Source organism: Mizuhopecten yessoensis, unplaced genomic scaffold (assembly GCF_002113885.1).
Source record: "Mizuhopecten yessoensis strain PY_sf001 unplaced genomic scaffold, ASM211388v2 scaffold11173, whole genome shotgun sequence".
Taxonomy (NCBI): Eukaryota; Metazoa; Mollusca; class Bivalvia; order Pectinida; family Pectinidae; genus Mizuhopecten; species Mizuhopecten yessoensis.
Window position 1 is genome coordinate 781,799 of NW_018408916.1, and position 17,491 is coordinate 799,289.

The window sequence follows — 17,491 nt, forward strand, 5'->3', positions numbered from 1 at the left end:
GCTATTTTGCTACTAAGTTCTAATAGGCCGATCTCACTTAAAATTGGTCTAGGAATGATCAGCTCATGGTCCTGACAAAGTTAAGTTAACATTATACTATTTTTTACTCAAATTGGTACATATTTCAACAACAAAAATAAATACTATAGACTCAGGTGACCGTTAAGGCCCATGGGCCTCTTGTCTCTATTGAGACTGATCCTATAAACAAAATGGCCGACAGGTGATCATCTTGGATTTTAACAGTGAAAGTTTGTTATCGCTGTTCTGGAAGTTATCGCTCTTCTCAGGAAGTCTGGAGGGATCTTTCTCAAATTTGATATGTATGTTCCATTTGGTCTGTCGTTGTGCATGTTAACTTTGGCAAGTGATCATAAAAACAAGATGGCCACAGGAAGTACTAATGAGATCTTTCTGATATTGTAATGATCAGATCTATTTCTCTTACATTTAAAGAACTGTACTAGTAAATATGTGAAACAGTACATTTACTGTTTACATGACTTGATCAAACAGATTAGAGAAAAGAAGAGAAAAGATCAAACTGATATAGAACTAATGAAGATGGTACAATGGTGGGCGCCAAGATCCCTCTTGGATCTCTTGTTTTGAAGATACTGCAGTTTTAAAAACTGTCAATGTCATTTTCAAACTTGTATTACCGGTAGCTGTTTATTTTAGCGCATATGCCTTATCCCAAGTAACTATTTCATTGACCTATTACACAGAAAAAGCATGGTGATGCGAAAGGTGGCCCGTACTTAGCTATCCATCTGAGACGGAAGGACTATCTGTATGCCCATGGAGAGGAGATCCCCAGTATCCAGTATGTACCTAAGAAGGTCAAGTCCATACTGGAAAAACACAAACTCAAAAAAGTCTTTGTAGCCACAGATTCTCCAGATGCAGGTAAGCACATTTCAGAATTTTATTTTTAATTATACTCAAACCTTGATCTAGAGACTTTATTAGTTTTGTCATCAAAAATGTTATGAAACCTAAATTGAAGTTAAATAGTGAAATTGATGTTTAACATTTCATGAAAAGATTTGTTTATGCTTGTACCTCTTCATAGTCTCACATTGACTTTTCGTTATTACTCAACAGAGTTTGAATACCTAAAACAGGAGTTCGGTGAAAAAGTCGAGGTTTACCGTTTTAAACCCACTCCAGAGGAACATGAGAAATACAAGGATGGCGGAGTGGCCATCATTGACCAGTGGATCTGTGCTCATGCCAGGTAGGTCATTTTGCTAATGAATCAATTTCTAGGGTAATAATAACAAACAAGATATATATGTGACTACAGATCATCTAGACATTATGCTGTGTACCACAACCCACTGGTCGTAATCTGTGAGGTCAAAGTGTCGAGCCAGAGGTCAAATGTCAAATGCTTAAAATGCTTGTTGATTAGGTAATAACATCTGATTGGTTGAACCTTAATTATAGGAAGCATTATTGTATAGAAATATACTTTGAACTTTCAATATATAGGAAGATATAAATATTGGACTTTATCTTTCTTGTTCCCACTTATATCGGAGTGACGTCACGTGAAAGATACAGTTACATATTACATGTTGCATTACAGTCTCGTTAGCTAGGATGTAGTATAACGATAGTTCTTAGGAATATGCTCAATGTTATTTGAAAGTGAAAGTAGAATTGATACATACTGATCATTACGACGGCAAAATGAAATGATATTATAAATAAAAGTTAACAACTTATTTCAGTTATTACTATATCAATTTGTATTAATACCTTCCCATGTTTCCACATCTATCTATGTCTTTTGATTATAGGGCATCTTACGTCCGGTTCAGACAAACTAAAAACAATCGCAAACAGCTTGATCGTTTATTATAATATATTGGTTATTATAATATTTTTCTCTGGCAAATAGGATATCATAATAAGTGGGTTCCACTGTATAAACAGATCAATATGGACTATGATCTGAATATAGAGGCAGATATATATACCTGTGTTCAGAATAAACTAAGTTAAACTACCGTATTTGACTGCAAGTGAAGAAACATAGACAAATAGTATGGAGGGGGCTTAATTGCAAGCAAACCCCCTGTTCACAAATATCAGCCATCTTGGATATATACCACTGTTTTGATCTATGACCACACTAAATTTCATGAACTTATACACTGTAGTTGTTTATGTTTTGAAAATAACAATTCACAGACAGAATATTTAATAACAGTCGGCAAAAAAGTTGATTAGTTGATGGTGCTGTTGTTTTTAGCTCACCTGGCCCAAAGGGCCAAGTGAGCTTATGCTATGGTGCAGCGTCCGTCGTCCGTCTGTCTGGCATCAATATTTTAATTCAAACAACTTCTTCTTAATAACCAAAAGGCCTAGGGTGATGATATTTGGCCAGAAGCAAACTGGGATGAAGGGCTACCAAGTTTGTTCAAATAAATGACCTTCACCTATTTTCAAGGTCACAGGGGTCAAATATGTTAAAAATCTTAAACAACTTCTTCTGAATAACCAAAATGCCCTGGGTGATGATATTTGGCCAGTAGCGTGCTGGGATAAAGGGCTACCAAGTTTGTTCAAATGAATGACATTCATCTATTTTCAAGGTCACAGGGGTAAACTGTTTTCAAAAATCTTTAGACAACTTCTTCTGAATAACTTAGAGGCCTAGGATAATGATATTTGGTCAGTAACATGCTAGGATGAAGAGCTACCAAGTTTGTTCAAATGAATGACCTTTACCTATATTCAGGTCACAGGGGTCAAATATGTTAAAAACCTTTAAACAACTTCTTCTCAATAACCAAAAACCTAGGATGATAATGATATTTGGCCAGTAGCATGCTGTGATGAAGGGCTACGAAGTTTGTTCAAATGAATGACATTCGCACATATTCAAGGTCACAGGGGTCAAATGTGTAAAAAACCTTTAAACTGGTCAAATGTGTAAAAAACCTTTAAACAACTTCATCTCAATAAGCAAAAGGCCAAGGGTAATGATATTTTGCCAAAAGCATGCTGGGTTGGAAGACTATAAACTCTGTTCAACCAAATGTCATTGTTCGACATTCAAGGTCACAGGCATAATATGTTTAAATCTTTTAATAGGTTCTTATGAATCAAACACTGATATTTTGCCTGTAGCTGTATTTTAGTCAACTTTAAAGATTTCAAGTGTGAGATTAATACCAGGTGAGCTTTTGTTTGTCCGGCAATCTCCTCCTACATTTTTCGACCGATCTCTTTGAAACTTGGTATACATTATAATCATGATGCTAAGTTGCATTTGTGTCTCCTTGAAAAGAAATTTGAATCAACAATTTTGCAAAAGTTATTGCCATTTGTTTATTTCAGCATTTGATTTTTGTCCATCAATCTTCTCCTACATTTTTCAACAGATCTCTTTGAAACTTGGTATACATTATAATCATGATATGTTGTTGTGTTTCATTGAAAAGAATTTTGATTCAACAATTTTCGCAAAAGTTTTTTCCCCTTTGTTCATTTCAGTACTTTATTTTTTTATCCGGAGATTTAATTTTCTCCTACATTTTTATAGCATGTCAGCTAAACACTCTTTGAATGATGCAGATCTTATTTCAATGTAAGAAAGTATATAACACTATATGGCATTCGACGGGCGTATATTGTTCCGCCCCGCGGTACCCTTGTTACATGTTTAATTCCGGTTTTTTTTCTGTTACAGGTATTTCATTGGGAGTTATGTGTCAACATTTTCATTCCGAATTCAAGAAGAGCGAGAGATTTTAGGATTTGAGCCGGAGATGACATTCAATAGACTCTGTAACGACGATAATGATACTTGTGAACAACCTTCGAAATGGACCATCAAATACTGAAAATGTATTCACGAATATCTTTCAACTTCCAAGTTGTTCAAAATAATGTTTAGCTGAATGACAGAGTAGAAATCATCTATTGATGGTATTTTCATAACATTAGTTCATAAAATTAATACATTTATGGTTTGGGGATCTATATGCTACTAGCCACAAAATACCTTTGTAAGCATGATAAACCTTCACTAAAATATGGTATATAAGGCTTTAATGTTGCAGGGATACAAGAATTTAATTTTCACAAGCACCACGAATAATCAGTTGACTACACAAACTCAAAAAAGGGCAAATGCTTTAATTTGTGTTGTTTATATTTCTTGTATCTTTTCAGGCCATGAATAAAGCCATAATAAAACCTCCAAAAAATATTTAAATAATATGTAGCTATTGAGCCTTTAAAGAAATTGTTCATGTTTATGCAGTGTCAAACAAATTCACGTTTTTGAAAAATCAAAAGCACAAAATACAGAGCGATCCATCAAATTGATGACATGTATGTTGATTTGGCTGTGGATAGTCTAGCTTTTTGGCCTGTGTATATATTTTGCTATGATTGCCATAGAACTATGTCACAACCTTACCCATTGAAACTTCTTTCATTACAGTTATTGTATATTAAAAAGGATAACGATTTAACATTACTTGTATTATTTTGTAATGCCCGTAGGAAAATCTCATCATGGCTTCGCATTTAGAATTTAAAGTAGGAAAGATGTAGTGGTCACTTTGTTGGTTTATCTGTCTGTGTGTCTGCTAACACATTTTCAACTAGGCCAATAACTAATGATCATGTCAAGATTTCTTTATGAAACTTCGTAGAAACGTTCTTCATTATTGTGTTGCCTAAACTCCCAGATCTGTAACCGAAATGTCAAGGTCATTGACTTTGCTTAAGGGTCAAGTAATTTTTTTAACTTCTGATCGACACACAATTTTGTATTGAAATTTCCTAGGTGTTTATCCTGACAGACAAACTGCGTAAATCTCTCAGGTCTGTATCTCAGAGGTCAAGGTCATGGCAAGTGGTCAAAGGTTAGATAATTGTCCGAGATGTTCTTGATTGATACAAATTTTTGTTGTGAAAAAAAGCTGCTGTGAAAGTGGGAATGATACATTTACTGTGATTTCATTGCTGTGAAGTTTGGACATTAACCAGATGTGTGCTTTTTTTTAATCAGAAATCAACAATACTGTTCAAATAATTTTAGTATGATTAAAGATTCAGAAAGTTATAAGTAATGTATATTTTGTATATTTTTTTTTTGTATTTCATCTTCTGCCCCAGGTGAAAAAACTCATGATTTTTTTAATAAACCTAATTGCAATTTTTGTTTTGGGGGCCTAAGATGCTTTGTTTAAAGATTTTTTCAAAATACTTCGGAATCAATTTGTTTGTAAACCAAAGAGCATACGCATGTTTTATTTATTATTCTTGAGTCAGATCTGTTTTCAATATACAATGTAGCTATAGCCTGAAGTTTGTTGAAATTCTTTTTAAAAAAAGTTGGCGAAATATTCAGAAAAATATATGTATAATGAAGTTCTGTACGTAAAGTAGAACGATGCCGAATATTTAGTCCATGTCACTAAAAAGGTTACATATCAAAGATGAAAAAGTCAATTTTTTTTCATAGTGTCAATGTTAAGACTGCCATGTTTATTTCCTCAACTGAAAACATTTGAAGGCCATGACATCTATCTTTCATAAATTTAAATTGTTAGCGTCAAACCTCTTTTGAAGTTTAGTTTAAAAAATGTCCTTCTGTAACCAAACATGGTACAGCTTGAAGGTAAGCGATACACACTTGCTGCACTTTTCCTTTTTTTTTTTTTTTAAACAAAAATTAATTTGTGCCACCTTCCTTAAAAAAATAACTTCAGACTTCTGATTAAATAACTGGTTGTATTTTGTGTTCCTTTTATTTTTAGATGGTTTTATCTTTATGTTTCATTCATTTTTGATTTTATAGATATCTAGAATACATGTGTTGACACTTTTTGATTGCTTGAATTATTGAGTTCATTGTGCTGTTACTTATTTTCATGCTGTTAATGAAGTTTGAATTGTCTTATACTTACTGTAGAAACAATATTAATTGCTAAATGAAAATGCTTCCAAGTCAACACTTTTATATATATACTTATATATGGGACGGTCAAATCAAGAGTCTATATAAAGTAAAAGATTTGTTTCCTTGCTGAGTAAAAAAGTATATCTAAATCACATAGAGATTTGGCAAAACAAAATCCCTTTGTTTCTTAGGTAGTAAAATGATGCATTTTCTGACACTGATTTTGTTTAGCAGAAGTGCTTGCCAGATGGTTTTGTTTGAATGTCCAATACTCCACTTTCATTTCAAGTGATATTTCTGTTTATTTCATTGAGGTACAGTTGCTAAGTTTTCCCAGGAATACATTTTTGCCCAAAATTTTAAGGTTGCAGGATGTTCATAAATTCAAAAAATAAAATAAAAAATTATGTACTTTCGGGAAAAATATTACAAACCATTTGAGTATAGCACTACATTTTTAAGTTGACATTGAGTAGTTAGTGTTGTCAGTCTTAAAGTATGAAATACATCCTGGCTGATTCAAGTTCAAGTTTCGATGATAACCTCAAACAAATAAGTAGGATAAAACAGAACTGTTCATTTGAGAGATTAATGCATTGCAAATGTAATTTCAAGACACAAATTTACCTTGTCTGTAAATATAAAAACTAAGTTGTTCTGATCAATCAATCAAATATTAAAGAAGGAATAACATTTGTGTGTGGATAAATTTCATGTACAATAAATATAAAATATATATATTAATGTATACCATAAAATTCATAATGCTATTTACATAGAGAAAAGGGTATAATTATGAGGTAATTAAGGAAACTGTATACATGACTATAAGTAATCCAATGCCACAGACATTTGTGTTCACGATATTTTTATAAAATCACATTAATATTTATACAGATTATGCATTTATATGACTTTCACAAGTGACGTTTATGTGCTAGAGACAGCGGTTTGTCTCCCCTTACACATATACAAAATTCAATGTACAGTACATATCACCAGTGCTTACATCATAATATTATATTTTATAGCTGTATTTACCAAAATAATTGCTAGGTTTGAAAGTATTGTACACAAGAATATTCTTCTTATTATTACTGTTCTTTTTTCTTTCTTTTTTTAAAGAATTCAAAAATTTTGAATTTTGAATCCAAAGGATTTCTCATGTAAGAATTTTGTTGGAAATATCTACTATACACCTTATGACATAATTGTGATTGTAAAATAGAAAACATTGATTTTTATGTATCACATAGTGGACTTACGGTCAAACGGTTCTAAAGACTATGCAAAAGATTGTGATATAAATGTCACTACATGTATTAGATAAGTCTCTTAATTATGGAAATTATTACAAATCAATAATAATAGATATCACCCTCCCAAGGGCTTTCATTCCTGTTTTGACTAAAGCATTTCAAATTAATATGCTAGTTCCCACCAGTGATGGATGGTTTCAAATGAAATCTGCTATTTTAGTATTTTTGGGGAAAATAATGAAGTGCATACACCAATTTTCATAGCATATGTTATAATGTTCATTCATAATACTTATTTTATAATACAAAAATGTAGACTTTATTTGAAAATATTAGTTCGAAAGAGAACTTGAAATAGGAAATGTAGGTAACTGAAGCGTTACAGGAAAAAATATTTTAATAACTATTTTGTATAAACTGGAAAACTTTTGAATGCATGCCCCAAGCAAAAATAAAGTTCACCAGTTATTTCCCTTTATTTTGCTAAAATTATTTCAATTATTTTTTAATTGTGGAAATTAGGATATTTATCAATGATCCTATTGTGTTACACAAGAATGAATAAAATAAACTTAAAAGGTTATGTATTTATTAGAAATATTCATTGTGATCTTAAATAATGTTTTAACAAATATTACCGATTGGAGAGCTTACGGAATCAGTTATTATCTGATTAATGGTGAAAGGTACTATAGTACTGACAGTAATCAATTTCAGTCTATTGTTGGTGAAATGTGTTGTTCTTGTTTTGATATCAGAGTGCTATGTAAGCTAGATTATATATGAATTCCAGATGACCTCATGACATGTTTTGAGAATGGTTGAGTAAGTATTTATTTTCAATATGCAGATGTACATTTAGCTTACAAAAAGCATTTGTGAAAGTGACCAATGTCATTAATAATTTCATAATCAGAGGTTACTGTAATGACTTTATGTAAATTGTACAATACTATGCAATATGTGGCAGTTATTTGTTGTTAAATCTAGTTAGATATGTTAGATAGAGAGTTGTTAGGTGTTGGAGATGTTTCCAGCGCAGCATGCTGAGTTTACACATAGGTTATTATCATGTTCAAAGCCTGGATCTATCCATTAATCTTCGCTTAGTTAGCTATCTGCTCGGTGAAATTTTCATTTCTTTATTATTTTTTTAAAATATGAACAGAAATACAAGTCTAATTGTGTTTATTATCTGAATATGATACTTTTGAATTCCAGGACATGTGCAGTTAGTTTAATTTTGATAACTTTGCAAATATTAACGATTCAAAATTCACTCTCATGAGACAAAGCTCAGTTCAATCCAGTCCTGATTAACAGTAAATGATAATTCACCAGTCATTAACTTTAAATTTCCGAAGCAAGTTTTTGAAAACAAATGTTCAAGTAATGTCAAAAATATTGTTATGTTTTTGACATCAGATGATCCTTTAAGATGTTTTGGCATGTAAAATTAATTTCGAATTCCGCCATATTTTGAACATGCATTTATTTTTTTGTTAGATAACCAGGCATACATGTATGTAGCCAGGCTTTGGACATTGGAGACCAACGAGTTCACACACGTTCACGTTACGTTCTGTTTTTCAGTGTTTACTAACAGTTTGAAAATAAATCACTTTTACGTCGAACATGTATGTGATGTTTTGTATCTTGCCCCTGTCCCATAGTAACGATGGTGTGACGGTATACAGAGTGTACTTGATGCCCTGTCCCATAGTAACGATGGTGTGACGGTATACAGAGTGTACTTGATGAACCACGTGTACAGAGGTTCGTTACAAATATGTTTATGTAGACCCATATCAGTATAGCATTTTGTGTATAAAAGGTTTTTCACGAACCCCTGTGCTTGAATCGGTTCCGTGTGCTCTTAATTCAATTCAATATTCTTCATTCCTCTTTTGAGAGAAGGCAAAACTATACAAATTGCGAAGTTCAAGGAGATCCAAAAATGGAATTTTCTTGATATACATTATGTACTGAATAACAATAGGCGGAGATAACTCTATCGTGCCTCGTTGGAAACACTTTCGAAAGAACAACGCGACGCATACATGTATGTACTTATTTTCATAGTAGTTCACAAGTCTAGGCGGCCATGGTTTCAATTTCCTATAGTACGTACGATGTCGGACCATGGGAAAACACTTGTAACCACATACAAATATGTACCTCCACCGAAGTTCGACAAACAGTCCTATGTACAGAGATGTACTTCCACGGTCTTCAATAAATATAATTTTAGGATATTACCGAGAAGGTCGGGGTAGAAAGAAGGGTTTCCTCAGGGTACAATGATTTATAGGAAATGTTTGAATGCTAAAAGTTGTGATAAATATATATACGTAAAACTGCTCCGTACTTCAGTCGTGTATTCATGGTGATGGCGCCGAGATAGAATTTGTATTAAGTAAAGGTTTTAGCTTCAATGGTCCACAGGGGAACCAGAGATTGTTCATGGATAACATACTTAATGTCTCAACGGCCCTGTACCAAACACAATGTAAAGTAGATAAGTTATGGTGTTCATTCCATACCTGAACAGATGATAAAAGATGTAGATCCTGAAACATTACTTGAAAGAAAAAGAAACGAACGAAGCGCGTCTATTCAAAGTGTTTTGGTTGTTTGTGTTGTTCATGTTGTTAACAGCTATATGGACAAATAAGGTATTCCTCGAAGTTGAATATTGCTTGACTTGAGAAAATCACGGCAGATTCTGGTTTAACATGTGGCCTAGTAGCCCGAGTTTCCTCTGGCCCCGACACAAGACTTTGACATTTTGACACTTCAACTTCTTGTAGGTAGCATCTCCAACCACAATTCTGTCACCCGGAAGGTTAGCTACTCCACGAGTATAACTATATGATGTATCCGATTGACAATTAACGTTCACCTTTCTTAATTTCCTCACGTCACATTGGGATAAAGGTTTAAGACCAGCAGGGTGCCATTAAACAAATCTGCGCTTCTTTTCGACAACGACTCTACCAAAGTGCAGACTTGTCACGTCCGAACCGATTTCATACTCAATACTCACGGTTGAAATAAACTCTCTCGTGTCCCTCATTAAGTCCTTTTAAGCCCTGATCTCCGTCTCTCCTTTCTTGTAAAGCTGGATCATGTCCACATGGTTGTTCCTTTTTAAAGCTGTAGCACTCGACACTTATGTATTTTGTATAGCGACTTTCAGTCGTTTACAATTCTGAGAGGACTTCTTCAGATTTTCACTCACCTTATTGTATGTCTTGATGACTTCATTCGTGATTTTAATCTTCTTCTCTCTGAAAAGATGCTGTAGGTCGTCGATGCTTTTCAATGCCTTGACTTTGTCGTCTGAGATGCTTTGTAGCTTTTGATCAAAGCCATTCATCATGAATTCTATGTCGATTGCCACTAGGTTCAAACGTCGCCTTCTTTCATCTGGCAGGGAGCTGTTTTGCTATTCTTTACAGTGATTTTCTGGTTTGGACGCATTTTTGCATTGCATGTGACCAGTTGCAATACACTCCTCGCAGCCGAGGGACTTGTGATCCTCACAAAAGTATGCGATTTTCTTCTCCTTGTGGTGGTCGCATCTTTTGCCAGTTGTTCCTTTCTCATAACAGAATCCCCGGAAGACTTTATATCAACGATATCACAGCTGTCATGGACTATATCACGGAAACCCTCATTACAAGACTGGCAGAAAAAAAATCCGATTCATTTCACACCAGAATTGTGCAGCATTCATGTTTCCGTATCTTTGACAGGGCCGGCAGTAATGCTCCTCTGTTATGGTGTGTTTATGTTGTATCATCTCTACAGCAACGCTGTCCGTCGGGAACTGCTTGGCCCAAATCTCTTTGTCGTCTGATTTGTCCACAGGATAAGTCAATCTCCTACAAACCGGACAGGTAAAGGAAGTCGCCGTATCACTCGTCCCTGACACCTCACTGACGATGTAGCTACTCAAACATCCCTCACAAACATAATGGCGACACGGCAGAGACTTCGGCTGTCGTAACTGCCCGAAACAAATCGGATGTAAAACTCACTTTTTGTAACGTAAATACACTCTCTTTACATCCAATTTAAGGTCGAATGAGTGCATTGATAAACGGAAATAGGAAGAACATCCCTAGTTTAAAATCCAATGTATGGAGACAGTATCACAATTTCCGCATATTCTAATGAGTCCATTGTTTGTTTATTATTGACAGAACAATGTGTTCTCTCAATATCAAAGTATTTCAAAGCAATCCAGGTATTAATTCAGTTGTTTTTTATCAATGAGTCACATGTGTCCATTTTTCTATACTTCAGGAAACCGGGTACTTATTTCACTACTGTGAAGTTTTTCAAGAAAGATAACTTTTACATGCAATTACTATGTGTATATGGTTCTATCATGAAATATATAAGATATGTATTAGAGAAAAACTATCTCTCATATAATTTATGTATTAAAAGATAATTGACAATGACATTTCTGGAAGACTTGGACCTTTTTTAAATGAAACATTCCCGAACACGAATATATTGTTGTTATCATTGACACACCATTTCACAGATTTATATCAATCTAATTTAAGACTCAAACTTCATTTTATTTTTTGTAAATTCATTTCATGCTTTTAGAGTTAATCATTATGGAGACAATGAAAATCGATGAATAGACTTGATATTATTTATGATTATAATTATTTATAAAATTTCAGCCATATACAATCAAGGAGTCCCTATAAAATACATAGGTTAACAAATACATTTGAATACTTTTTTGAAGCTCAAACGGAAAAAAAAAGATAATGAGAGGATGAGTAAATAAAATAAGTTATAAAACATCTGTGTAAATATAACGGTTTGATAAGGTAAATATTTTTGCGGAGAAGATGACTTTTAGAGATAGACGTTGTTTGGTCTACAACATCCACACAACATCCACACAACATCCACACAATATGACAAATATAACTACATGTTTGCAAAGTTGCTTCTGAGTGCCAAGTATATATGTATATAATCTGCATGCTTGAAGCGTTATGAATAGAGTTGAAATTTTAAATACACCCATTATCCCCAAGTGTGTGTGGAAGAATGCGACACCGTGCCACGCGTCCATTATCCAACCGACAATGACTGAGCACACTTCAGAAGAAGTAAAAGAAGTCTGTGAACTTTTTTTTTTTTTTTTTTTTTTAATTCCACACAAATCATATACATGAGGAACCGTCTGAAGATGAATACATCAGCTACGGTGCTTTACATTAATACTCTCTTAATTAAGCATACATATTCAAGTTTTATCATGATAAATATTCTGTGCAACTCTATTCTGCAAGAAAGTCCATGAACTTGATATCATAATAGCTCATTCAATATATACACATGACAGCCTTTGCCGTTATACCTGTCTTCTTGAACAGTTTCATGAAGAGTGAGTACCTTTTTTTTCAAATGCTATACCTTTAAAGGAGCATGATCAGAAAAAAATCTTCAGAACAGAGAAAATGGCATTAACATTGCTACTATGTTTATTTCATAATAAAGGGATTTATATGTTGCCTCGATTTTAACATTTATACACAATACAGTATAAATGCCATTTATACACAATACAGTATAAATTCCACTTTACCTCCACAAAACCGAAATATGAAATCGATGAAAATCGGGAACAAGAAGTACACGATTTTTGAGATTGTTATTGTTTCTCATTCAAATCGGTATCCCATTAAATTGCTCACGCATTTCCAGATATTTATTTTTTTGCATTTAAAACTTGTAAACATAATTTAATAAAAAAAAATATCTGGAAAAAAGGTTGTCACTGTCTCCAAACGTGTAAACAACTATTTTGATCCACAGTTCAGAACGTTTTCATCAGTTGTATGACTGTAATTCACAGTGAAATGAAACATTTCAGTTCAAACGATTAAAATGAATAAAATGAGCATGTGAATTGTTTTCATGAATAAATAGTCTTGGGCTGATCAGGAAAGAATTATTTCATTGTTAGAGTGTAAAAAAAAAGTAAACAAGGAGTTGCGTTTCACTCCTTACGGTGTTCGTATATAAAAAAATATTTAAGATAAAAAAGAGAAACTTTTTGTGTTTAAATGCATGGTTTGCTATTAAGTTATGTGGAATATTTAGAAAAACATATGGCAGTAACTACACCTCATACCGTTGCAGAAATAATGAACACCCAATGTCTTTTTTTCCAATGTTTATATATTTATTATTCAACTGATTCAGTGCTTTATGAAAATATAAGTAGAATTTGAATTTCAAAATATATACCAGGACACTTCCGTGGACAAGGTAGTTCTGTCGTTAGATTGATAGTACTAACATGTGAATTCCTGGGTTCGAACCCAGTCTAGCTTCGATTAATTTGTACACTCAAAACACTGATGTTTATTAAATTTATTTTTTTTCATTTTTGCTATTCCTTAAGTCTCACAGGGTGTGGTTATCGTTTCATAAAATATTTATCGAAATTATAGGCATGTCGAAACGAAACCAAGTCTTCAATGCGTGGTTACAATTCGTAGCAGTGGTACGAAGATTTAATACCCCTTTTCTTCATTCATTACGAAAGCCGCCTGGGGTCATATAACAGTGGAAGTATTTTCTCGTAATAACGAAATTCGAAATTTGTAATAACGATTTTTATTTCTCGTAATAACGATTTTTTTCTCGTAATAACGACCCTCAAAATTCGATATAACGAGAAATTTAAAATACTCCACACTGTTACAGTATATGACCCCAGGCGGCTTTCGTAATTCATTTTTTGTGGTTTATACGCAGAAAATAACAATGGCAATACAAGTCTATTACATCACGTTTTCTCAAACACAAATGAAACCATAGAACATTGCCACACTGTGGGTATACACTGTATGATGATGCGATGTATTAAGGGGTATTTGAAGCAGTAAAAGTTGAAGCAAAAACTATATTTATTTTCGGCTTAAGATTTTTATTTAAAGGAAGTCATATGTCTCTGTTAAATGTCATATATTAATCATTTCTGTACAGCAACATTACAAAGATATTGATTTTTTACAATTACTGTGAAGAAGTATTATAGCAATTGTCTTGACATCGCCAGACTTGAACAATTAACATTATTAAATTATTCACGGTAATAAACACAGAAAATGGCATTAGCGTAAAAGCCAGTGTTCGCCGTAGGTCATTACAGACGGGCTCACCGCCCGGTTAAATTTTGTGAGAACCCTGTTATACTGAACAGATGAAAACAAATAAATTCAAATACAAAATGTTCCTACGCTTGTATTTGTTATGTTTGATTTAAAATTGCTCCGGGTAGGACTAATTACGTGTCATTTCAGTAAGGAATCTTGCTTTGGTCGATTACATGGGGTGATGAATTGAGTTGGTCATGAAACAAATTTAATGAACTGGGTCACAGCACACATAAACATACATTTACATGTGCTGTGACCCCTATTAGTTATAGTATGATATGTGTATTTCAGACATTTGTAACGAACCCCTGTGGATCTACGTTGTTTTCGATTTGTACCGGGGGTTGATAGAATGGGAAGCTTGAGAGAGAATTTCTAGGGCAGTACATGACTTGTCACTACCACTAGCAACCGTGAGCTGATACTATTTTGCTGATTGATTGTTTTTGGTTAGTTTAACTTTTGGTTTAAGTTCTTGTGAAGCTTCAATAAAAATGTAAAAAATCATCAAGTGGTAGGCCTACATCTTTGATATGGATTTATCTCCCCTTAGTCAAATAAAACTTGGTGAAATTGGAATATCAGATCAAGACATAATTGATAAAGTCCAGCTAATTAAGGATAATAAACCTCCTGGGCTTGACAATGTTTCTCCTAAAATGATAAAAAAATTCTTCTACCTACTATAATTTTACCTCTTAAAATTCTCTTTAATAAAACAATTACTTCTGTAATATTCCTCTAGCCTGGAAGTCTGCTAATGTTTATGCTCTATATAAAGGTAAAGGACTTTTGATGATCAAACTAATTATAGACAAATTGCCATTACATCCATTTTAAGTAAAATATTAGAAAAAATATTTTTTAAGTATGTCTTTGATTACATGTATGTAACCAAACATCATATTATCAGTGAGTACCAATCTGGATTTCAACCAAGAGACTCTACAGTCAACCAACTAATATCAATATATAATTAAATTATGGATAACATTGATAAAGGTAAGGATGTACTATTATTATTTTGTGATATAAGTAAGGTAGCAGTGTAGAGTAGCGTGCGGTGGCCATGGTGATATTTTTGTACAATGAATAACCCCTGTAATATTACATGTACCAAAAGTTAAAAAAAAATCAGCTCTAAAATTGGCATATACATGATGAATTGGACTATGTGGGCTTCACATTTAAAATAAAATCGAATTTGGCTTGAGACTACATTTTTGGCCATTTACAAATCTGTGTCTATACAACAAAAGATAGCTTATCATGTAGTCTATTTTTGTACTCAGCACATGTGTAAATATTGTGAAAAATCCAGTTGAACGACCTATGCTGAAACGTGAGTATTTCTGTTACCGAGTAGGTCATATTTAATTTAAGACAGGTTTTAAGAAAAAAATACTACTTGCGTGGGTCAAATTTTGGGTTAAAAATCATGTTTTTTTGCACTTTTTGGCGTTTTTTGATGTGGTCACCATGGTTTTCACAGGTCCCAAATCTGGGGAAATCACTTTTTCAAAAAAAAATCATTCTTCTAAAAAAAAAACGTATTCAAAATGTAGTTTATAAATATATATATATCCGCTATCCATGTTTATCCGAGACATGCCCTTTATTTCTAGGGTCAAGCCATTTTTACTGTACTCTGTCTGATACCTAAAGCTTTTGACAGGGTCTGGCATAAGAGTCTGTTGTATAAGTTAAAAAAATATGGCATATCTGGTAATTCGTATAAATGGTTTGAAAGTCATCTTACTGATAGAAAACAAAGAGTTATCTTTGATGGTTATAATTCTACATTTAAACATATAACTGCTGGTGTTCCACAAGGCTCTGCACTTGGACCTTTATTATTCTTACTTTTTATTAATGATATAACTCATACAATGCCTTACTGCATACATTAGTCGATTACGGGTAAGACCTGCATACGCAATGCACAACTGCACTATACAGTCAATAACATGTAAACTGGCGACCGGTGTTTGTTATTTGACGACATTGATAAAGCATATAAATATAATATAGTACGAGTATACGAGTCCTGAATCCAACAATAGAACACATAACATTTTCATAAAGCGACCAGGTAATGTGCAATGCCTTTTATAACGGCTATGTGCATAGTTTGTTCCGGTCGAAAAATTAAAAAAAATAAACATTATAATTATAGGAGAAAAATCTCAACCTTAATAATTGTCAAAATGTTGGGGAATGTGAACATTTAAATCAGTCACGAGCTGTCTCCCTCTCGATTCGTAGCCGAAAAACAATACATAGCTGATATCCAGTGTCACTTTTGCGACGTATCATTTTTGTGTGGTTTTGTTTGTTTGGAATGAACCAAAACATTAAGTACAACACCATGAACAGATTTATCAACAGGACAAAAGCGTGGTAAAATCAATACTGCCTATACATTTGTACAGCTATGTTATTGTCATAACAGCCAATGTATCGATGTACGTAATGAGGCGTCAAACGATTGGGGCTACATGTCCTGCAAACCAAATAAATTCGGTAGGTAATACTAAACCAAAGAAAGTCATTTAAATATGTTTGTTTCATTAAATTTAATTGTTTATTATTTAAAATGTAGGATGCATGGGTTGAATTAGGCGTGGTAGTCTATAGTAGTAGGACGCCGGGCTCGTGACCCAAGGGTTAGGGTTCGAGTCACCACACGGAGCTTTGTGGTATCTTTGAACAAGATACTTTACTCCGCTTGTTCCAGTCTACTCAGCTGTAAATGAATACGTGTGCTAGAACTGTTGAATGTTAGCTGTGAGCGCCGAAATGCCTGTATGCTCCCCAGGGAGTTGAGAAAGATATTAGCTGGTTGCAAAGTCTCTATAAACACGGATAATACATTGTGAACCGCTTTGAGACGACCTACGAACTAGGTTGTGATAAAGCGGTATATAAGAACCTCGACTTATTTATTTTCATTATAACAACACTAACTCATTTCTGTATGAGAAAATGTCTGATAATGCAGTACATGTAACTTAAATAAACCTATATTTCGTGCGACATTATATTGCTTTTATTAGACATTTCAAAAGCCATGGTAAAATAACTAAAAACAA

At 33.4% G+C, this 17,491-nt stretch overlaps 1 protein-coding gene across 3 annotated transcripts in view; it reads left to right on the top strand.

Annotated features, from left to right (window-relative positions):
- LOC110467436 (GDP-fucose protein O-fucosyltransferase 2-like) overlaps positions 1–8,825 on the top strand; it is a 23,335-nt gene extending 14,510 nt beyond the window's left edge. For 2 of the 3 annotated variants that reach the window (XM_021524602.1, XM_021524601.1), the window contains exons 7-9: positions 729–909; positions 1,108–1,240; positions 3,707–8,825. In XM_021524602.1, the coding sequence (XP_021380277.1) occupies positions 729–909; positions 1,108–1,240; positions 3,707–3,860 (468 nt within the window). In that variant the 3' untranslated portion in view covers positions 3,861–8,825. Of the gene's footprint in view, positions 1–728; positions 910–1,107; positions 1,245–3,706 lie in introns of those variants that run through there. The other variant, XM_021524603.1, reaches the window with a different exon arrangement.
- The last annotated feature ends 8,666 nt before the right edge of the window (positions 8,826–17,491 follow it).